We start from the raw sequence: 24,100 nt of genomic DNA, 5'->3' as shown, positions 1-24,100 counted from the left end.
ATTACATTGTTGGGAGATAGACATGCATTCTACTTTATAAATTGGCAATTTGGTTGATGTGTAGTTTTTTAAATTATTGCAACAATAATATTACACAATACAGGAACATTCCTGTGAATGCAATGAAAAAAATAAAATAATAGAACATATTGTAGCCTATAAATACAGTTCTGTCACAGTTTCTAAATCCAGAGGCGCAATATCGCGAGACTTCTCTGAACGCTTGCGAAACAATCAGGCCGGGGTTCGGCGTTTGTGAAGTCAATGAGAGGAAGTGAACAACACCTCCTTAGATCAAAAGGCACAAACTAGTTGATTCGAGCCAATGTCTCAAGCAGTTAATGTTATTACCCCAACCTGATGAAAGTGATAAAACTAACACGTTTTCATTTTCGCCAAAAACAAATATATATCGAAGGAGTGCCTTTGAGTTGATGGCGTGCACATGCGCAGTTCGGTGCGAGACAACCGTTAGACCCAAGCTCGTTTTTACGCATGAGTTTAGCTAGCCAACGTCGCCATGAAGTCGTCTACAAATGTGATCAGGAATTTTTATTTGAGAAGCTGTTTTAGTCGTTTTAGCCCACTTTACTAGTTGCCTATCTTGGTACTGCTCGTAAAGTGAGCATGTGCATTTATTCTTCCAGCCCTACAGGTGGCAATGTGCGACGGTGGTCTACAATCTCAGCTATGTAATGAAATCCGGCTTCGCATTTTCCAGGTTTCCACTGAAGGGGGATTCTTCATTGAAGTGAACACATAGGCAATTGATAAGTTGTGAAGGCACAGGGAAAGGAAACAGCCAGCCCGAAAGAAATTAGCTTTTACATTAAGGATTTCCTCAGTTAATTTGCGTAAACGCTTCATTGTAGCTAAAGTGGTTGAGTTATTCGGCGTGTTCGCAACGCCAGGTGTTAGACCAGAATTGGTGGGTGGAAAATGCCATCTTTTTTATGGAGGTAGGAACATATTATGCTGATGCTGACGCCTCTAACCGTTCATTTGGAATTGCATTCATTTTAAACCCAAAGTAAAGCAACATTTTTTATATATATTTAGCACAGCTAACTGCCAGTTGTCAATGTGAGCGTGCCCATGTAAACAGCTGTCAGACTGCACTCGACGATATGGTTTAGCTAGTTAGCTAATTTACCATGAAATGTAGAGTGTGTGTTGTGTTTTGAAATTTGACAAAGCCCACACTGAAATGCCCAAATCATAGTCATTACAAGTTAAAAAGTTATGTGTTTGTAAATAGTATCGTTTTCCTTGTCACAGGTTGTAGACTAGTTACACTTAACAGGTTAGCTTAGGTCCATATGAATAAATGCAGAAAGAACCTAGCCATTGCTAAATGTATCTGACTTGTGAATTGTTCATACCTTTCAGCTTTTATTCCATCAGTGCTTGCTGTATTACTACAATTTGATGAATGTAGACAGTTCAGATTTTCTAGGATAATAGTGTAATGTGAACCAGCCCTGTCAGGTATGTGAAGAAGAAAAAAACATGTACAGTTTAGGCATTTATGGATCCAGGCCAACATACTAGTCTCAAGTCCTATAAGTGTGTAAGGGATGCAATGTCACTGTTTGATGTTAAGTATGCCATCCGCTACAACTATACTAAACAAATATAAATGCAACATAATTAACGGTTTTACTGAGTTAGTTCGTAAGGAAAGTCAAATTTAAATAAATTCATTAGGTCCTAATCTATGGTTTTACAACTGGGGAGAGGCGCAGCTATGGGTGGGCCTGGGAACTCAGAATGAGTTTTTCCCCCCAAAAAGGGATTTAGACGGAAATACTCCTACATTTTATCAGCTGTTCGGGTGCTGGTCTCAGACGATCCTGCAGGTGAAGAAGCCGGATGTGGAGGACTGGCGTGGGTACACAGGGTCTGTGGTTGTGAGGCCAGTTGGGCATACTGCCAAATTCTCTAAAACTACGTTTGAGGCCGCCTTATAGTAGAGAAATCAACATTAAATGATCAGGCTCTGGTGGACATTCCTGCAGTCAGCATGCCAATTGCTCACTCCCTCAACTTGAGACATATATGGCGTTGTGTGACAAAGCTGCAAATGTTAGTGACCTTTTATTGTCCCCAGCACAAGGTGCACCTGTGTAATGATCATGCTGTTAATCAGCTTCTAGATATGCCACACCTGTCAGGTGGATGGATTATCTTGGCGAAGGAGAAAATGCTCACTAACAGGGATGTAAACAAATTTGTGCACCAAATTTGAGAGAAATACACTTTTTTGTGCAAATTGAAAATGTATGGGATCTTTTATTTCAGGTCATGAAACATGGGACCAACACATTACATGTTGTGTTTATATTTTTTTTATTAAGAATGCAATAGGTTTCCTACAACTTGGGCAACTTTTTCCATACCATCTTTATCAAGGCAACATGCATAAGACCTAATAAGCCTCAAAGGAAAACCTCAACCCAGCAGTTCTATTTTTAGCTCTTGAACCAGCTATTTTCCCCTCCACATCTGAGGAGAATCAATTATGCAATGTATATTTAGTAACAATGCATTCGTTTTTTTCTATCCTTTTTTGAAGTCATCTGATATTATCTGAATATAAGTCTTGTCCCATAAGTCTTTATTTATAGAATGAAGGTGTCCCTTCAAGAAATTCCCCCATTGCATTTTTGAGCATCCTGGAACAAAGTGAATCACAGGTTCTTTAATGGCTAGATTTTTTCAAATTAAGCTTTTAAAATCAATCCATTCCTAACCATTCCAATAATTAGGCCTAGGCTAACTGTTCCAGTGTACCTACAGTACCAGTCAAAAGTTTGGACACACCTACTCATTCCATGGTTTTTCTTTATTTTCTACATTGTAAAATACTAGTGAAGACATCAAAACTATGAAATAACACATGGAATCATGTAGTAACCAAAAAAGTGTTTAACAAATCAAAATATGTTATATATTTTTTTTTTCAAAGTATCCACCCTTTGCTTTGATGACAGCTTTGCACACTTGGCATTCTCTCAACCAGCTTCATGATGTAGTCACCTGGAATACATTTCAATTAACAGGTGTGCCTTATTAATTTCATTTGTGGAATTTCTTTCCTTAATGCGTTTGAGCCAATCAGTTGTGTTGTGACAAGGTAGGGGAGGTATACAGAAGATAGCCCTATTTGGTAAAATACTAAGTCCATCTTATGGCAAGAACAGCTCAAATAAGCAAAGAGAAATTACAGTCCATCATTACTTTAAGACATGAAGGTCAAGAACTTTTAAGTTTCTTAAAGTGCAGTTGCAAAAGCCATCAAGCACTATGATGAAACTGGCTCTCATGAGGGCCATCAGCGAAAGACCCAGAGTTACCTCTGCTGCAGAGGATACGTTCATTAGAGTTAACTGCACCTCAGATTGCAGCCCAAATAAATGCTTCACAGAGTTCATGTAACAGACACATCTCAACATCAACTGTTCAGAGGAGACTGAATCCAGCCTCCATGATCAAATTGCTGCAAAGAAACCATTACTAAAGGACACCAATAAGAAGAGACTTGTTTGGGCCAAGAAACACGAGCAATGGACATTAGACCGGTGGGGGTGCTTTGCTGGTGACACTGTCTGTGATTTATTTAGAATTGAAGGCACACTTAACCAGCATGGCTACCACAGCATTCTACAGCGATACGCCATCCCATCTGGTTTGTGCTTAGTGGGACTATAATTTATTTTTCAACAGGACAATGACCCAAAATACACCACCTGGCTGTGTACAGGCTATTTGACCAAGGAGAGTGATGGTGCTCCATCAGATGACCTGGCCTCCACAATCACCCGGACTCAACTCGATTGAGATGGTTTGGGATGAGTTGGACCGCAGAGTGAAGGAGAAGCAACCAACAAGTGCTCAGCATGTTTGTGAATTCAAGACTTGGAAAAGCATTCCTTATGAAGCTGGTTGAGAGAATGCCAAAAGTGTGCAAAGCTGTCATCAAGGCAAAGGCAATATATTTTGATTTAACACTTTTTTGGTTACTACATGATTTCAAATGTGTTATTTCATAGTTTAAGTCTTCACTATTATTCTACAACATAGAACATAGTAAAAATAAAGAAAAACCGTTGAATGAGTAGGTTTGTCAGAATGTTTGACTGGTACTGTAAAAGCAGCATGGCCCTCTTTCCAATTGTGTAACTTTCAAAGATGACCCCTGCGATAAGATGACCCCTGCGATAAGGAATCCCAGCAACTGCGGCACGAAGCCTAAATGCGGAAATGTTTCTGTCTCGGACCCATTTTTCCAGCTGCGGCTGGAGTGTTGGTAGCAGTGCCATGTAATGAGCTGCTTGTTCAAAGCCCAGGTTGCACTGGGCGATGCTACAGTGGCGGCTTCTCCTCCTGTTGCTGCTTCTGTGGCCTGACTGGCTGGTCTGGCAGGGGGTAGAGGCCCACACAAAGAGCCTCTGTTTGTGTGAGCCAGTCAGGCATGCAGGCAGAGGTAGGCAGGCCTCTGGAGTGAAGGAGGAGGTGGGGGCCCTCCCTCCCAGTGAAAGTGATCCACTACTGTGCCACAGCAGCCAGGGAGGGAGCACACCTTTCACACGGCCTGATTAGGTTATCCCCTCCCTCCCCAGATGGGTAACGGAGAGGAGAGCTATTGGTGTGTGCAGGTAAATTAGTGGCATTTGTGGAAAAGGATGCTAGTGTAAAGGATCAGTGTGAACATGACAGGTGGAAATAGGTTGTGTTACCTGGACTAATACGGGGCTGTTGTGTAGAAATGGATCGTCTCTTCTCTTTACTCTGCTTTCAGGCCAATGGGTGTTATGTGTTAATTATGCTTTAAATTACACTGTGTCCCCCACCTTCTAATATGTCCCACCCGAGTCACATAATCTACTAAAGTCTAAAGTTGTAAATAAATACTAGAATCTAAGTTTTAGTATCTCATCAGAGAAGCGTCTGCAGTATTTCAATCCATCACTCTAAAACCATGTGGGGAAAAACATGCTGCTGAGAGTTTATTATAGTTAACCAGTCTATTACATAACTTACCTGCCATGCCTCCGGTACTAATACTAGTACTTTTATCCTGTATGTGCTGAAGGCTTTGGTCTGGCCTGGTGCTGATCCTCCTCCCGTCTACGCTGGCGGCTGACAAAGAGTCTTCGTTGCTACAGGACTGGCACGACGTGTGGCTGTTCCGCTTCTTCCTCAACGTGCTGGGCTACGCTACCATCATCATACCTGGCTACTTTCTCATCGGCTACTTCAAGAGGATCAACTACCTCGAAACAGGTGTGGATGTTCTACAGACTGGTGATAATGCACACTCTGCATGCATATACGCAGGCACACACGCAGAACGATACGCACACAAATAGACCTAAAAAGCAAATCCACATTAATTCTGAATTCTATCCATTATAACTCGGTGTATCCTTGAAGTTGCAATTCACAGTTTCTCTATGTTCACAAGATCATTGTGTTTGTTTTGATGAATCAGTGAATGGTTGATGTGATCTGGACCTTAAAATATCTTCCTGACCAGTGTTTTCCCTTCCCAGGTCGTGGCATTTGCTATCCTGTCATAAAGGCCTGTGTGTTTGGTAGTGAATCGAAGACTGGTCTCCTGGACGATGTTTCCATAGCTCCGAGAAATGACGCTGACTCTGGCTCGTCAGCCAGACAAGCCTTCAAGTTAGTCTTCTGCGCTGCGGGACTTCAGGTAAAGTAGTTAAAAGGGCTATATAAATAAAATGTATTGAATTTAGATTGGGTAGATTTTGTAGTTGTAGCCCTTTGCACTCAATACTGTATATGGGTTGAAAATTGCAGATTTTGTCACTGATAAGCACATAAATTGGAATGCAGTGGCCGTACAGTAACGTGAAATAAATGGTGATGTTGATGATTATAATAAATACTGCTTTGATCTCATACAAGCGGTGGCGGTTGTGCCCTTAGGCTGAATATAATAATTCAAATTCACTTCTCCCTGAGTGCTGCGTGCTCCGAAGCACCTCTCACTCACATGACTCTCCATCACGTGATCGGATCTCTCTCACAGGCTACAAGTGAAGACAGACACATCGGGGTCGCAACTGCGCGCGTCCTTATCCAATTCCGAGGTGCATATTGAAGATATTGGAAGAACTGTCCACATTTACTTTTCGTCAGCCAACAAGATGAGTAGGCCTAACATTCTTTGGCTTGCAAGCCTCCCCTTTTTTCCTCCAAAAATAACGATGGTCATTATGGCCAAACAGTTCTATTTTTGTTTCATCAGACCAGAGGACATTTCTCCAAAAAGTACGATCTTTGTCCCCATGTGCAGTTGCAAACCGTAGTCTGGCTTTTTTAAGGCGGTTTTGGAGCAGTGGCTTCTTCCTTACTGAGCGGCCTTTCAGGTTATGTCGATGTAGGACTCGTTTTACTGTGGATATAGATACTTTTGTACCTGTTTCCTCCAGCATCTTCACAAGGTCCTTTGCTGTTGTTCAGGGATTGATTTGCACTTTTCGCACCAAAGTACGTTCATCTCTAGGAGACAGAACGCATCTCGTTCTTGAGCAGTATGACGGCTGAGTGGTCCCATGGTGTTTATACTTGCGTACTATTGTTTGTACAGATGAACGTGGTACCTTCAGGCATTTGGAAATTGCTCCCAAGGATGAACCAGACTTGTGGAGGTCTACACATTCTTTTTTTTTATGTCTTGGCTGATTTCTTTTGATTTTTCCCATGATGTCAAGCAAAGAGGCACTGAGTTTGAAGGTTAGGCCTAGAAATACATCCACAGGGACACCTCCAATTGACTCAAATGATATCAATTAGCCTATCAGAAGCTTCTAAAGCCATGACATCATTTTCTGGAATTTTCCAAGCTGTTTAAAGGCACAGTCAACTTAGTGTATATAAACTTCTGACCCGCTGGAATTGTGATACAGTGAATTATAAGTGAAATAATCTATCTGTAAACAATTGTTGGAAAAATTATTTGTGTCATGCACAAAGTAGACGTCCTAACCGACTTGCCAAAACTATAGTTTGTTAACAAGAAATTTGTGGAGTGGTTGAAAAACGAGTTTTATTGACTCCAATCTAAGTGTATGTAAACTTCCGACTTCAACTGTACATGCATAATTATCTCCATGTCATTGTAGCAGTAAGGGAAAACACTGCATGAAACCTTCTTTACTCTTCAGTTAACACAGGCACACACACTCCCTCCCTTCCTGTCTCTCTCTAGCCCACAAACACACACACACTGCTTACAACTTTTAAAATGTTAGTCTTTCAGTTTTAAATTATGTTTTAGTTTTTTATCCTCTTGTGTTTCTTGTGTAGTAAATATTTCAGTTTTCATTGTTTATTTGTTTTTTTCTGTGAGGCGCATTGTGTTGCATTCATGTCTGAAATGTGCTATGTAAATAAAGCTTTATTTGACTAGGCACCTAACCAAATTTAAGGAGCACCAGAAAGAGAGATGTATTGATATAGTTTAGGCTTGCATTAGGCCTATATGAATCTTACCTTTGAAGCACATCTCATGAGTAGCAGAGCCTTTTCCTTTCTTCCTGTGCCAATCAAATTTGCCTAGACCTACCGGTTACCAGGTTGTTCGCTAGCTAGGTAACATGACTGAACAACGTTATTTATCAAACCAATAATCAGCAAGAAGCAGGTGAGTGCGGGCAGGTAGCGTATGTGGCTGTCTGGTTATAGCTGCCACACGTGATATGCGCATGGAAGTGAAGTGGCTATTATGGGACCTGCGCATACAAGAGACTAGTTGCTGTTGCTTAAATGTAGCTGACTTTATAAACATTTTATTACAGGCGCCAGCAGGTTCTTTAGATTAGTAGGGCAGAAAAATGTGGTTGTATCATATGAAACGATACTACGGTATTCTAAAATGTTGTTATTATGAGGTTTTGGTACCGTGATATTACCATGGTACCGGTGTACCATGCAACACTACTATCCATATAGGCCAATTCCCACAAGTGTAAAAGGTTAAACATCGATACCAACATATTCACAATTATATCTCATTTACGTCATACAGTTTAGTCTCCTTATCTATGTTATCTTGTTTTCTCTCCAGACATCTTACCTGACATGGGGTGTCCTACAGGAGAGGGTGATGACACGCTCGTACGGGGCCTCCAACCCTGAGGAGGAGGGCGAGCGCTTCAAGGACTCCCAGTTCCTGGTGTTCATGAACCGCATCCTGGCGCTGACTGTGTCTGGCCTGTGGTGTCTCCTGTTCAAGCAGCCTCGCCACGGTGCGCCCATGTATAAATACTCGTTCGCCTCGCTCTCCAACGTCCTCAGCAGCTGGTGCCAGTACGAGGCCCTCAAGTACATCAGCTTCCCCACCCAGGTGCTGGCTAAGGCCTCTAAAGTGATCCCCGTCATGCTAATGAGTAAGATTGTGTCGCACAAGAGCTACGAGTACTGGGAGTACCTGACGGCGGCTCTGATCTCTCTGGGCGTCAGCATGTTCTTGTTGACAAGCACGACCGGTAAGCACCCGTCTACGGTCACAACGTTCAGCGGCGTGGTCATCTTGGTCGGCTACATCGTCTTCGACAGCTTCACGTCCAACTGGCAGGACAACCTGTTCAAGTGCAAGATGTCGTCGGTACAGATGATGTTCGGCGTCAACCTCTTCTCCTGCCTCTTCACCGTGGGCTCGCTGCTGGAGCAGGGCGCCTTCTTTGACTCGCTGGCCTTCATGACGCGACATTCGGAGTTTGCATTCCATGCCGTGCTGTTGTCGGTGTGCTCAGCATGCGGCCAGCTCTTCATCTTCTACACCATCGCACAGTTCGGCGCCGCCATCTTCACCATCATCATGACCCTTCGGCAGGCCATCGCCATCCTGCTCTCCTGTTTCCTGTATGGCCACGCCGTCACAATGGTGGGTGGCTTCGGCATGGTCGTGGTCTTCCTCGCCCTCTTCCTGCGCGTCTACGCCCGCATCCGCATGAAGGCAGGACGCAGGGCGCCGCAGCCACAGGTGCAGAAGGTCTAGGAGGAGGAGTCTGAGGAGGGAACTGGAAAAACAAAAACTAAAGCCACGTTTTCGTTGTTTTTTTTTCTGTCTCTGTGTGTCCCGTTTGACTTTTTGTGTTCGTTTAATGGGTTTCTACTTTGTATAGGAAAGGTACAGAAATGGATTCTAATTCCTTTTTAAAGGTGTTTGACTTGACACGCACCGAGCCGTCGTCACACAGGTCAATTAGTCTCGAAAACCCAACCCTAGGCAACACAGTGACTAGGGTCTGGTTTCAATGATGGACTCTTGTCATAGAGGAACTATGTTACTGCCTAAGTCACTACTTTATCTGCTTGAATAAAATACAAAATGCAAAATGATCACGGAGGTTATTTTTAATGAGTGAATTACGCAAGTGGATAGTTTGTATCAACTACCTTAACTAAAACCACTGCAAAGTTATTGCCTGCAAAATCACGACGTTCTGTTATATCTGCCTCTTGATTTGTTGGGAGAGTCCCCAGAATGTATATTTTACCCTTATCGACGTAGGCAGTGACGTAGATTCTCTATGCCAAAAGAGTCGGTCATTAAATTCAGACCTTAGTCACTGTGTTGCCTAGGGTCAGGTTTCAAGGATACAGGTCAATGGGAGTGATTCGGTTGGACCAATCAGCAGTCACGGCCGTTTAAGTGTCTATGACCCCAAAATTACACAGCAATCGTCGCTTGTATGTTTTGTCTGTCAAACCCAGCTCAAAGCATGCAACATTGGCATGTGAAATGTAAACAACTAATTAAATGGCTATTGATTTCAGCCTTTGTGATATGCTTCTGGAGCTGCAGTCAAAGAACAAAAATCTGATGTTTGCCGTGTAGTTTTGGGGTAATCACTAGTACATGAGCTGTATACTGCAAACCTTCAGCTATGGGTAATGTAATATTGTGAATGGCGCCATATTAAGCTCATAAGACCTCTATGAAAAGAGGACATGAGATACTATGGTGAGCAGGCCCCAAGTAAGGTCCCATTTTGGATAATCTCTGTAGATACTGCATCAATTTTGTTTAAAACTAATAATTGCATTGTTGTACATTTTGGACATGGCATGAGAGAAATCTTTGTAATCTTTACCAGTTCATGATCAGGTAATGCTGCTTGAGAATATTTTATTTGTTTCATATAAAGAAGCAGGTATGGTAGAGGTCTCACTTTTGGCATTATTCTGACTTGAGATCTATGTGCTTAACTAAAAAATGTCAGAAGAAGTCTACCATTGAGATCAAGGAAGGATTTACACGAACGTCCAGGTTGTGCCAGAAGGATCTCAAGTCAAATTACTGCCCTTTCAGATCATACGAAAAGCATAGTTCATACATCTTTAGTTGACTGATGTGTTGTTCCTCATGGCTTACCATAGTGTATGATGAGGAAAGTTACTGAGTGACCCCACAGAAAATGTTTTACTATTTTCCTAACAACCTCACAAGAATAAATGCACAGCTTACCAGCAGACCATCAAAAATAACTTTGCAGAAGTTACTATGTTCTATTTTATATGGAGTGAGGGGAGGGAGAGAGATTTCAAGCAGCATTCAAGATGCCCATCTTATTTTTTGAATAGGACGCACTTACGTTAGGTCAGGTAAAAGACAATTAACTGTCAAATGCCAGCAAGAGTTGCAACCAGGCGGAATGACTCGAACTTCAGCTCTTGGAACAAACAGCCTGCACATTTTTTGTTCTCTTGTTTTGTTGGTGTAGGATTCAACTAGGCAAACCATATTATTGAAGTATTTCATTTGGATAAATGGCATACATTTTCATACTGTATGTTAGTTTAAGTATGGTGACATTCATTTAGTGGCCTGGCTGACCCAGACAACGTGGAGAATTTCGTATTCGCATTGCCAGGCAATTCATTTAGCCCTACGTGTACAGCTTTACAATCAAACCAAATACTTGAATTATTTGTTACACTAACTTACACTAACAATCATTAATGGATACACTATAAATAATTTGGAACAGGACATACAGTACCAGTCAAAAGTTTGGACACACCTACTCATTCCAGGGTTTTTCTACATTGTACAATAAAAGTGAAGACATCAAAACTATGAAATAACACATTGAATCATGTAGTAACCAAAAAAGTGTTAAATCAAAATATATTTCATATTTGAGATTCTTCAAAGTAGCCACCCTTTGCCTTGATGACAGCTTTGCACACTCTTGACATTCTTTCAAGGTTTGATGTCTTCACTATTATTCTACAATGTTGAAAATGGTAAAAATAAAGAAAAACCCTTGAATGAGTATGTGTGTACAAACTTTTGACTTGTACTGTAGACCAGTTGTTCTGGTATTATTAAATTGCAAATGTGAATTTGTATTCAAAAGTCAATAATCACCCATAGAGACGACTAAAAGATTTGACAAACTGCATTCACATTTTATAAAGTTGTACATTCAAATTTACAGCTCTCTTTGTCAGTAACTTTGGTTCAGCCCATCTGCTTTTGCTGCAACACTTGAGATAAATGAATAAGACTCACAACAATATAAATGTCCTATGTATAGGCTGTACACATGTCTTATAGGCTATACAGTGCCTTGCAAAAGAATCCAGACCCCTTGATTATATCACATTTTGTTACAAAATGGGATGAAAATGGATTTAATTGTAATTTTGTCAACAATATGCACAAAATACTCTGTCAAAGTGGATTTTTTTTTTATTAATTAAAAATATCCCAAATATAGTCTTTGCATAAGTATTCAGCCCTTAAATTAGTTCAGGAGTAAAATTTAGCTCAAATCAAATCACATAAAAAGTTACATGGACTTACTGTGTGAAATAATATGGGTTGACATTTTAAATGACTAACCCTTCCTTTGTCCCCCTTACATACAGTGTATTCGGAAAGTATTCAGACCCATTGACACCACATTTTGCTATGTTACAGCCTCAATCTAAAATGGATTAAATAGATTTGTTATTCATCAATCTACACACAATACCCCATAATGACAAAGCAAAAACAGGTTTAGATTGTTTGGGAAATGTATTACATACAAAACATTTTTTACATAAGTATTTAGACCCTTTACTCAGTACTTTGTTGAAGCACCTTTGGCAGCGATTACAGCCTAGAGTCTTCTTGCGTATGACCCTACAAGCTTGGCACACCTGTATTTGGGGATTTTCTCACATTCTTCTCTACAGATCCTGTTAAGCTCTGTCAGGTTGGATGCACAGCTATTTCCAAGTCTCCAGAGATGTTGGATCGGATTCAAGTCCGGGCTCTGGCTGGGCCACTCAGAGACTTGTCACAAAGCCACCCTAAGCACACAGTTGTTTTGGCTGTGTGCTTAGGGTTGTTGTTCTGTTGGAAGGTGAACCTGCGCCCCAGTCTGAGGTCCTGAACGCTCTGGAGCAAGTTTTCAACAAGGATCTCTCTGTACATTACTCCGTTCCTTTCCCTCCTCGATCCTGACTAGTCTACCAGTCCCTGCCGCTGAAAAACATCCCCACAGCATAGTGCTGCCACCACCATGCTTCACTGTAGGGATGGTGCCAGGTTTCCTCCAGACGTGACGCTTGGCATTCAGGCCAAAGAATTAATTCTTGCTTTCATCAGACCAGAGAATCTTGTTTCCAAACTTCTTGGAAACTTCTTGGAGGCCACTGTGTTCTTGGGGACCTTCAATGCTGCAGAAATGTTTTGGCAGCCTTCCCCAGATCTGTGCCTCGCCACAATCTTATCTCGGTGCTCTACAGACAATTCCTCCGACCTCATGGCTTGGGTTTTTGCTCTGACATGCACTGTCAACTGTGTGACCTTATATAGACAGGTGTGTAGCCTTTCCAAACCATGTCCAATCAATTGAATTTACCACAGGTGGACTCCAATGAAGTTGTAGAAACATCTCAAGAATGATCAATGGAAACAGGACACACCTGAGCTCCATATCGAGTCTCATAGCAAAGGGTCTGAACACTTATGTAAATTAGATATATATATATATATTTTTTATATATATATTCAAAAATTTCAAAAAACCTGGTTTCACTTTTTCACTTTGGTGTATTGTGTGTAGATTGATGAGAAATATAAATGAAATACATTTTAGATTAAGGCTGTAAGGTAACAAAATGTGGAAAAGGGTAAGTGGTCTGAATGCTTTCCGAATGCACCGTACATCTGTGAGGTCCCTCAGTCAAGTATTGAATTTCAATCACAGATTCAACTACAAAGACCAGGGAGCTTTTTGAATGCCTCTTAAAAAGGGCAGTGGTTGGTAGATGGGTAACAATAACAAGTCAGACATCGAATATCTTCGAGCATGGTCTAGTTAATAATGATGCAGTGCATTGTGTATTAAACCACCCAGACACTTCAAAGATAGTCGTCCTTCTGAACTGAGCTGCAGGACCAGAATTAAACTGCTCAGGGATGTTACCATGAGGCCATTGGTTATTTTAAAACGGTTACAGAGTACAATGGCTGTGATGGGAGAAAACTGAGGACGGATCAACAACATTGTAGTGACTCTACAATAATGACCTAAATGACAGTGAGAAGAACACAAATATACTAAATAAAACTATTCCAAAACATGCAACAAGGCGCTAAAGTAATACTGCAAAAAAAACATGGCAAAGGAATACACTTTTGGGGCCTAAATTCTAATCCCTATGTTTGGGGGAAATCCAACAAAACACATCACCGAGTAACTGCGTCCTTATTTTCAAGCATGGTGGAAATACTATGGCAAGACTTGAAAATTGCTGTCCGGCCTTGATCCCCAACATCTTGACAGAGCTTGAAGAATTTTGAAAAGAATAATAGGCAAATATTGCACAATTCAGGTGTGCAAGGCCCTTAAACCGTGTTCCGTGAAGTGACTCAATCATATTTATTTGCATATCCGATTTTAATCTGTTCTTTTTCCTGCGGTCTGAAAAGCCAAAAAACATGGAATCGGCCATTTCAAGTCACATTTTAAACCACCTTCGTAGGTAGTTTGAAGTCCGATACAAATCTGATTCCTGACCATGTCTGTTCAGTCCAATCTGATTTATTTACCCTCAAGTGGTTTTTAGACTGATATTTCGCTTATCTTGTTGCTTGCTAGCTACTCTGACAGTTTGACAAGCACATGAGGGAGCTAACTAGCTTGGTAATTGTTTACAAACAAATTAGTGAATGTGCCAGAAAGCTAAACAGCTACCCTGCTAGCTAGTTGACTGCTGTGTCTGCTGTCTGAACCTACACATCTGATTTGGTCACTTGTAACTTGCTGTTTGGACAGTCAGTACAGTAGTCCAAAACTGATTTGAGCATTAAGGCCTACAGTGTGAACAAGGCTTTAGACTTACACAAGCAGACTCACAGCTGTAATTGCTGCCAAAGGTGTTTCTAACATGTATGGACTCAGGGAACTGAATACTTATGCAACAACTATATGTTTTAAAATGTTTATTAATAAAAAATATGATTTCTTTCTTCCGCTTTGACAGAGTATTTTGTGTAGATTGTTGACAAAAAATGAATTGCAATACTTTGTAGCACATTAAAATGTGAAGAAATCCAAGAGGTCTGAATACTTTTGCAAGGCACTGTACATTCTTTTGATGTTCTGTGTGCATTAGCTTGACACTTTTGTTTCAATGTCAGTTGGTGTTTTAACCTAACGTAGCACCCGTAAAAAAATGTGTGAGTGGGGTCGGAAGAAACCGGAAGTATTTGGTTTTCAGGCTTCGGCTTTTCTCTGCTTTTCCCCTGAAAACAGGATGCTTCTGGTTTCTGACGACAAGGCTGAGGGTGGTGATGTTTGAATGGATGGTTAGCCCCATCTCTATCAGCCTTAGATAAGGACTACAGTTAAACAACTGTACTGTACTACTGGCAAAGCAAATGTCATAGCATGGGTCATGGGACGTGACATATTCATGATAGGTCAATGGTTTTCACATAGTCTTCAACATTGCCTGGGGGAATAACCTGGGGAAGAAAGCAATGCAAACCTTTGTAAACATTGTCTTGGGATCTTTTGCTTCAATTGAAATTGTAACCTTTTTGGACACATGGAGCGTAGTCACATACAGTACATGTTCCTTATGATGGATTCATAGCATTTTTTATCTGTCCATAATGACTTGCTTATTTTGAGGAGAGCTGCACTGTTGTCTGTTCTTTCCTGTGAATGTTTTAATGTGGCCTGAATGGATGGTGATGGTTAACGCACTCTAGAATGTGAAGGATCGATTGGACAGGCTTAGGGTTTGGCGTGGATGAGGACCTCTGCATACAAGGGTAATGCAATGTAACCGGTACTTTCTGTTTTTTATCATTGTAGTATTTCAACTAGTAGGCTAGATTGATTGATTATTAAAAAAAAACATTACATTAATTTAAATACATGAACTTAAGACTTCAAATGTTTTTTGTTGTTTTTATAAGACTTGGAATTTATGATTTCCCATCTTGAATTTTTTGGGGGTTGTTATTGAAAAGGTCAGGGTGCTATGAGATGTAGCTGTGACCTAGGGGGGCTTACTCTAAACTACTGGTTAATTATTTCCTGAACACATTTTGATGATTGACCATAAAAGCTTATGACCTCTTGGTATTGTAACCTGAGGAAAAGATGATGTTATCTTAATCCAGTAGGAAGTATTGGTTTACCTCAAGGAGTCAGTAAGAAGTGAGGTCTGTTACAGTAAATGTGTAAAAGAGAACAATGTTTCAACATCTTCTCCATAAGTGGTCTCTTAGCCTATGTTGTTCAATTGAAGCTAGTGTGGTAATGTGTGATGTGATATATTTTCATTCCCGTGTGAAACACACACAGCCACGTGGGGGAACTCCCCCCTGAGCTCTCATTACAACACTTCCTACTCCCAAGCCGTCCAGATCAGTGTGTGTGTGTGTGATAACGTGGGCATCTCCATGCCTCTTTTCAGTAATGTAACTAAGCTGAGAAAAAGGATTAGCAGGCTACATGCGCAACCCTCAGTCAACCTTCCCACTGCTGGGGAAACTAACCAGTCACTACAGGCTTTCATTGTGAATGTCAGGAAAGGGTTAATTAATGAAACGGCTTACTGTAGTAGTGGAACAGAACAGACGTATTAATGTGATGTGTGTGATGTTACATCCCACTCGATCTAATCCTAAAGGTTATAAATTGGTGGGTCGAGTTATTTTGTCCTTTATTTTAGGTCATGTCTCAGGTGCTCAAAGTCTGAATTCCTCCCTCTTCTTTAAGGTTGACCTAAAAATATTTTTTCATTTTAGATATTGAAGATATAGTAGCTTAATAATTTATTACATATCGCAGATTACTATTCCGATTCTCTATCCTGTCACCCTGTTGCTCTACTCATTCTCAGGCCTTAAACGTAATGGAAATTAAATATGACACAAGTATTGTGCAAGAGACCACAATAGAAAGATACATTGACAGATTCGGTGTACAATTGACATCACATTGACATAAACAGATTGTAATTTTGTGGAGAGCAAGCAGTGCTCGTCCATATTTGTCTGTTTTGTTTCACTGTATCTTGTGGCTTCAATTTACCATGAAAGCAAATATGGCACACACATCCTTGTGACGTTGTAAAAAAATATATATATATTATATCACACCATTCAGAATCCACCACAGTAAATCCATTAATTGCCCAAAACAACTGACATTGGTCACCCCCATGATAAATCATCTAAATCCGATTATAGAAATGTTATCATAATTTTTGTAAGGAGGTTATACAGTGTTCAAGAATGAACATATCACCTCCTACTTGCGGCAAGGGTTTCCTAATAACTCAACACTACTACAATTTATTTTGTCACCACCGTGGGTGTCAAGAATGAAGACGACAACCACAGATTATTTTTAAAGAAAAAAGTGTTCCACAGGAAGTCATTTGTTGAACCTGAAGTCACACAAGTTAAATCTTTACTACATGTGAAACCTCTAGTTCCAGTAGTAAAAGGGGGAATTGAATGTTTAAAAGTCCACAGTCTAAAAATGCATCCCCATCAGTGTGTGCTGGCATTAAATGTATTTTTTACAAATCTACTACTGCATTCTGATTGTTTCACTCCACTGAATAGGCCACTGATATTTATAGTAGCCTAGCAGGAGGTCTCCATCAATCATGTTTCTAAATGACACATGATTGTCCTTGGTTGCAACACTCACTATTGAGTTCCAAGCTTGGTCAGACCTCTCAGTATCAAAATGACTTAACCCATGTTTGAGAAGTGGGCAAGACACCCACAACTAATTTCCATACAATATCTGAAAACTAAAATGCTTCAAGTGCAAATCCACCCATTATCTCCACCCCCTCAGCAGGCCTCTGTGTTATACTACAAACCATGTGATTTCAAAGAATTTGTGGCAACTTTTTTTATGCACCTCACTGATTGCATGAATAACTCATAACCGCAGAACATATCTTTGTGGGTCAACGCCTTGAGAGTAGAAACAGAGACATTCTCAGGGGTAGTGGAACCAGACTGTAGTTAGTACTACCATTACTGTTGTGGTTCAAGTTGAAAAACATATTCTACATCAGGGATGGGCAACTGGCCCTAGGCTCAGCCGCAAATTGGTAGGCCACACAAGCTCACAGAACGGGACTGCCGAGTGCTGTCCTTGGTTGCAACACGCACTATTGAGTTCCAAACTGCCTCTGGAAGCAAGATCAGCGCAAGGACTGTTTCTTCGGAGCTTCATGAAATGGGTTTCCATGGCCAAGCAGCCGTACACAAGCCTAAGATCACCATGTGCAAGCGTCGGCTGGAGTGGTGTAAAGCTCTCCGCCATTGGACTCTGGAGCAGTGGAAACGCATTCTCTGGAGTGATGAATAACGCTGCACCATCTGGCAGTCCGACAGACGAATCTGGGTTTGACGCATGCCAGGAGAACGCTACCTGCCCCAATGCATAGTGCCAACTGTAAAGTTTGGAGGAGGAATAATGGTCTGTGGCTATTTTTCATAATTCGGGCTAGGCCCCTTCCAGTGAATGCTACAGCATACAATGACATTCTAGATGTCTGTTTCAGCATGACAATGCCCCCCTGCACAAAGCAAGGTCCATACAGCAATGGTTTGTCGAGATCGGTGTGGAAGAACTACACTGGCCTGCACAGAGCCCTGACCTCAACCCCATCGAACACCTTTGGGATGAATTAGAATGCAACCCCTCGAGCCAGGCCTAATCGCCCAATATCAGTGCCCGGCCTGCAAACTGCAAACAAACTGCAAAATCCTCTCCTCCGCACCATGGCAAAATGTGTAGAATTGGAGCAAACTTGCTTTAAAACTGCAACATTTTATCTACGCCCCATGGTAAAATGTGTAGAATTGCACAAAATTAACTCCGAAAAATGTTTCATTGCACGCAATGTTGGGGGGTGTATGGATGTGGGTACGCTGCAGCGAGCAAATGCGTCCCCTCACACTTGCACACAGTCACAAACACAAACAGAGCCACTTGCTGCCTCTACCTCTCTGGTGAACAAACGCACAAAAGTGTAGCGTCCAACTCCAGCAGTGCATTCAGAAAGTATTCAGTACCCTTGACTTTTTTCACATTTTGTTACATTATAGTGTTTTTTTCCCTCATCAATCTACACACGCCATAATGATAAAACAAAAACAGGCTTTTAGAAATGTTTGCAAATAAAAAATGTCATAAAATAAAACTGATTATAACATTTACATAAGTATTCAGACCCTTTACTCAGTACTTTGTTGAAGCATCTTTGGCAGTGATTACAGCCTCGAGTCTTCTTGGGTATGATGCTACAAGCTTGGCACACCTGTATTTGGGGAGTTTCTCCCAGTCTTCTCTGCAGATCCTTTTGAGCTCTGTCATGTTTGATGGGGAGTGTTGCTGCACAGCTATATTCAGTTATCGCCAGAGATGTTTGATCGGGTTCAAATCCGGGCTCTGGCTGGGACACTCAAGGACATTCAGAGACTTTTCTCGAAGCCACTCCTGCGTTGTCTTGGCTGTGTGTGTTGGCTGTGGGCTTAGGGTCGTTGTCCTGTTGGAAGGTGAACCTTTGAGGTCCTGAGGGTTCTGGAGCAGGTTATCATCAAAGATCTCTCTGTACTTTACTCCGTTCATCTTTTCTTCTATCCTGACTAGTGTCCCAGTCCCTGCCGCTGAAAAACCTCACCACAGCATGATGCTGCCACCACCATGCTTCAACGTAGGGATGGTGCCAGGTTTCTCCAGACGTGACACTTGGCATTCAGGCCAAAGAGTTCAATCTTGGTTTCATCAGACCAGAGAATCTTGTTTCTCATGGTCTGAGAGTCCTTTAGGTGTCTTGTGGCAAACTCGAAGCGGGCTGTCATGTGCCTTTTACTGAGGAGTGGCTTACGTCTGGCCACTCTACCATAAAAGCCTGATTGGTGGAGTGCTGCAGAGATGGCTGTTCTTCTGGAAGGTTCTCCTATCTCCACAGAGGAACTCTGTCAGAGTGACCATGGGGTTCTTGGTCACCACCTTGACCAAGGCCCTTCTCCCCCGATTGCTCAGTTTGGCCAGGTGGCCAGCTCTAGGAAGAGTGGTTCTAAACTTCTTCCATTTAAGAATGATGGAGTCCACTGTGCACTGTCAACTGTGGGACCTTATAAAGACAGGTCCTTGGGACCTTGGGGCAGCAGGTAGCCTAGTGGTTAGCAGGTAGCCTAGCAGGTAGCCTAGTGGTTAGAGCGTTGGGCCAGTAACCGAAAGGTTGCTAGATCGAATCCCTGAGCTGACAAAGTCAAAAATCTGCAGTTTTGAACAAGGCAGTTAACCCACTGTTCCTAGGCCATCATTGTATACAAGAATTTGTTCTTAACTGACTTGACTAGTTAAATAAAAATTTAAAAAAAGACAGGTGTGTGCTTTTCCAAGACATGTCCAATCAATTGAATTTACCACAGGTGGACTCCAATCAAGTTGTAGAATTATCTCAAGGATGATCAATGGAAACAGGATGCACCTGAGCTCAATTTTGAGTCTCATAGCAAAGGGTCTGAATACTTATGTAAATAAGGTATTTCTGTTTTTATATATATTTATATATTATATTATATTATATATATTTTTATATATATATATATATATATATACACATTTGCAAACATTTCTAAAAACCTGTTTTCGCATTGTCCTTATAGGCTTTTGTGTGTAGATTGATGAAGACAATAAGGCTGTGTAACGTAAACAAAATGTGGAAAAATCGAAGGGGTCTGAACTTTTCGAATGCACTGTACCTTCTCACGCCACAAACTCTGAGACATGAATGAGACAGGATGTTGAATGGTGCCAGATAGGATGGTGTATTACTACCACCAACAGCTGGGTGGTGAAATTACACTTAGAATTATAAACTGGGTGGTTCGAGCACCGAATGCTGATTGGCTGACAGCCGTAGTATATCAGACCGTATACCACAGGTTTGACAAAACATTTATTTTTAGAGACAGATCGAAACTTACTGGGGTGGAGTGGTGGTCCAAAGTAGAGGAGGATTATTAAACTTTTACATTTTTTGGGGGTGAGCACAGAAGGAGGGTAGTGCATAAATGCATAAATATTTGGATAGAAAATGTACAAATTACCCTCTTTCTATACGTCTATATCTGTATTGCAGAAGCAGTAGCCATCTGACAAAGATGTCTGACAAAGATATGCAGGTGTCGTAGCATGACACCTGCATATCTCTATCTCTCTGGGGCTAGGTCTAAGCTTCTCTTTCTTGGTAAATACCATATTTTTTACCTATTTGGTAAAAGACCATATTATGGCAAGAAAAAGCTCAAATAAGCAAAGAGAAATGACAGTCCACCATTACTTTAAGACATGAATTTCAGTCAATCCGGAAAATTTCAAGAACTTTAAAATGTTTGACAAAGATATGCAGGTGTCGTAGCATGACATTGACCGCTGGCTACGTCCCTTCCGTCTTCAAGAGAGCGAGAGTTGCACCCCTTCTGAAAAAACCTACACTTGATCCCTCCGATGTCAACAACTACAGACCAGTATCCCTTCTTTCTTTTCTCTCCAAAACTCTTGAACGTGCCGTCCTTGGCCAGCTCTCCTGCTATCTCTCTCAGAATGACCTTCTTGATCCTAATCAGTCAGGTTTCAAGACTGGGCATTCAACTGAGACTGCTCTTCTCTGTGTCACGGAGGCTCTCCGCACTGCTAAAGCTAACTCTCTCTCCTCTGCTCTCATCCTTCTAGACCTATCTGCTGCCTTTGATACTGTGAACCATCAGATCCTCCTCTCCACCCTCTCTGAGTTGGGCATCTCCGGCGCGGCCCACGCTTGGATTGTGTCCTACCTGACAGGTCGCTTCTACCAGTTGGCGTGGCGAGAATCTGTCTCCGCACCATGCGCTCTCACCACTGGTGTCCCCCAGGGCTCTGTTCTAGGCCCTCTCCTATTCTCGCTATACACCAAGTCACTTGGCTCTGTCATATCCTCACATGGTCTCTCCTATCATTGCTATGCAGACGACACACAATTAATCTTCTCCTTTCCCCCTTCTGATAACCAGGCGGCGAATCGCATCTCTGCATGTCTGTCAGACATATCAGTGTGGATGACGGATCACCACCTCAAGCTGAACCTCGGCAAGACGGAGCTGCTCTTCCTCCCGGGGAAGGACTGCCCGTTCCATGATCTCGCCATCACGGTTGACAACTCCCTTGTGTCCTCCTCCCAGAGTGCTAAGAACCTTGGCGTGATCCTGGACAACACCCTGTCGTTCTCCACTAACATCAAGGCGGTGACCCGATCCTGTAGGTTCATGCTCTACAACATTCGCAGAGTACGACCCTGCCTCACACAGGAAGCGGCGCAGGTCCTAATCCAGGCACTTGTCATCTCCCGTCTGGATTACTGCAACTCGCTGTTGGCTGGGCTCCCTGCCTGTGCCATTAAACCCCTACAACTCATCCAGAACGCCGCAGCCCGTCTGGTGTTCAACCTTCCCAAGTTCTCTCACGTCACCCCGCTCCTCCGCTCTCTCCACTGGCTTCCAGTTGAAGCTCGCATCCGCTACAAGACCATGGTGATTGCCTACGGAGCTGTGAAGGGAACGGCACCACCATACCTTCAGGCTCTGATCAGGCCCTACACCCAAACAAGGGCACTGCGTTCATCCACCTCTGGCCTGCTGGCCCCCCTACCTCTGAGGAAGCACAGTTCCCGCTCAGCCCAGTCAAAACTGTTCGCTGCTCTGGCACCCCAATGGTGGAACAAGCTCCCTCACGACGCCAGGACAGCGGAGTCAATCACCACCTTCCGGAGACACCTGAAACCCCACCTCTTTAAGGAATACCTAGGATAGGATAAAGTAATCCTTCTAACCCCCCCCCCCCCCCCTTAAAAGATTTAGATGCACTATTGTAAAGTGGTTGTTCCACTGGATATCATAAGGTGAATGCACCAATTTGTAAGTCGCTCTGGATAAGAGCGTCTGCTAAATGACTTAAATGTAAATGTAATGACATCTGCATATCGTAGCATGACACCTGCATATCTCTATCTCTCTGGGGCTAGGTCTAAGCTTCTCTTTCTTGGTAAATACCATATTTTTAACCTATTTGGTAAAAGACCATATTATGGCAAGAAAAGGCTCAAATAAGCAAAGAGAAATGACAGTCCATCATTATTTTAAGACATGAATGTCAGTCAATCTGGAACATTTCAAGAACTTTAAAAATGGCTTTATGTGCAGTTGCAAAAAACATCACGCACTATGATGAAACTGGCTCTCATTAAGATCGCCACAGGATACGAATACCCAGAGTTACCTCTGCTGCAGAGGATAAGTTCATTAGAGTTACCAGCTTCAGAAATTGCAGCCCAAATAAATGCTTCACAGAGTTCAAGTAACAGACACATCTCAACATCAACTGTTCAATTAAAATATGAACATCATAGAGTGGACACCTAAGCCTATTAGGCCTTTGCATGCAATGCCCTGATACATTTAGTGTTCAAATCTTTGACAGCTGAATTGTGAGGTGGACAATTATTGTTTTAGGAAAGTAGCCTAAAAACAAAAAAAGTATAGGCTATAAAGTTTTGCATATGCTACTCATCGAAACACAAGGAGGAATTGTGTTTTCGTAATTTGTTATAGGCTGTTTTTAATGTGGATCATTTGGCCAACATCCTTCGTATATTGATTGAGCCAGGTTGGATATTCAGATACACTACTCAGACTGGCCAATAAAAAGAAAAGATTAAGATGGGCAAAAGAACACAGACACTGGACAGAGGAACTGCCTAGAAGGCCAGCATCCCGGAGTCGCTTCTTCACTGTTGACGTTGAGACTGGTGTTTTGCGGGTACTATTTAATGAAGCTTCCAGTTTCTCAACCTAGACACTCTAATGTACTTGTCCTCTTGCTCAGTTGTGCACCGGGGCCTTCCACTCCTCTTTCTATTCTGGTTAGAGCCAGTTTGCGCTGTTCTTTGAAGGGAGTAGTACACAGCGTTGTACCAGATCTTCAGTTTCTTGGCAATTTCTCGCACGGAATAGCCTTAATTTCTTAGAACAAGAATAGACTGATGAGTTTCAGAAGAAAGTGCTTTGTTTCTAGCCATTTTGAGCCTGTAATCAAACCCACAAATACTGATGCTCCAGATACTCAACTAGTCTAAAGAAGGACAGTTTTATTGCTTCTTTAATGAGCACAACAGTTTTCAGCTGTGCTAACATAATTGCAAAAGGGTTTTCTAATGATCAATTAGCCTTTTGAAATTATAAACTTGGATTAGCTAACACAACACTCCATTGGAACACATTGCTGATAATAGGCCTCTGTACCCCTATGTAGATATACCATTAAAAAAAAGAAAATCAGCCGTTTCCAGCTACAATAGTCATTTACAACATTAACAATGTCTACACTGTATTTCTGATCAATTTGATGTAATTTTAATGGACAAAAAATGTGCTTTTCTTTCAAAAACAAGGACATTTCTAAGTGACTCCAAACTTTTGAACAGTAGTGTGTATGGATGTCCATTACATTTCTCAAATGTCCAGTAAATT

At 41.8% G+C, this 24,100-nt stretch overlaps 1 protein-coding gene across 2 annotated transcripts; it reads left to right on the top strand.

Annotated features, from left to right (window-relative positions):
* The first annotated feature begins 480 nt into the window (after positions 1-480).
* Positions 481-17,093, top strand: LOC106607600 (adenosine 3'-phospho 5'-phosphosulfate transporter 1). 2 transcript variants are annotated; one of them, XM_014204689.3, is made up of 4 exons: positions 481-1,030; positions 5,096-5,286; positions 5,556-5,716; positions 8,099-17,093. In XM_014204689.3, the coding sequence occupies exons 1-4, from the start codon at positions 954-956 to the stop codon at positions 9,029-9,031; spliced, it is 1,362 nt and encodes a 453-aa protein (XP_014060164.3). In that variant the 5' UTR covers positions 481-953; the 3' UTR covers positions 9,032-17,093. The 2 variants fall into 2 exon arrangements, with proteins under 2 accessions (XP_014060164.3, XP_014060165.1); XM_014204690.3 differs by having other exon boundaries at positions 482-959.
* The last annotated feature ends 7,007 nt before the right edge of the window (positions 17,094-24,100 follow it).

This window comes from Salmo salar, chromosome 06 (genome assembly GCF_965601325.2).
Source record: "Salmo salar chromosome 06, fSalSal1, whole genome shotgun sequence".
Lineage (NCBI taxonomy): Eukaryota > Metazoa > Chordata > Actinopteri > Salmoniformes > Salmonidae > Salmo > Salmo salar.
This window is presented reverse-complemented; position numbering and strand designations above follow the sequence as displayed.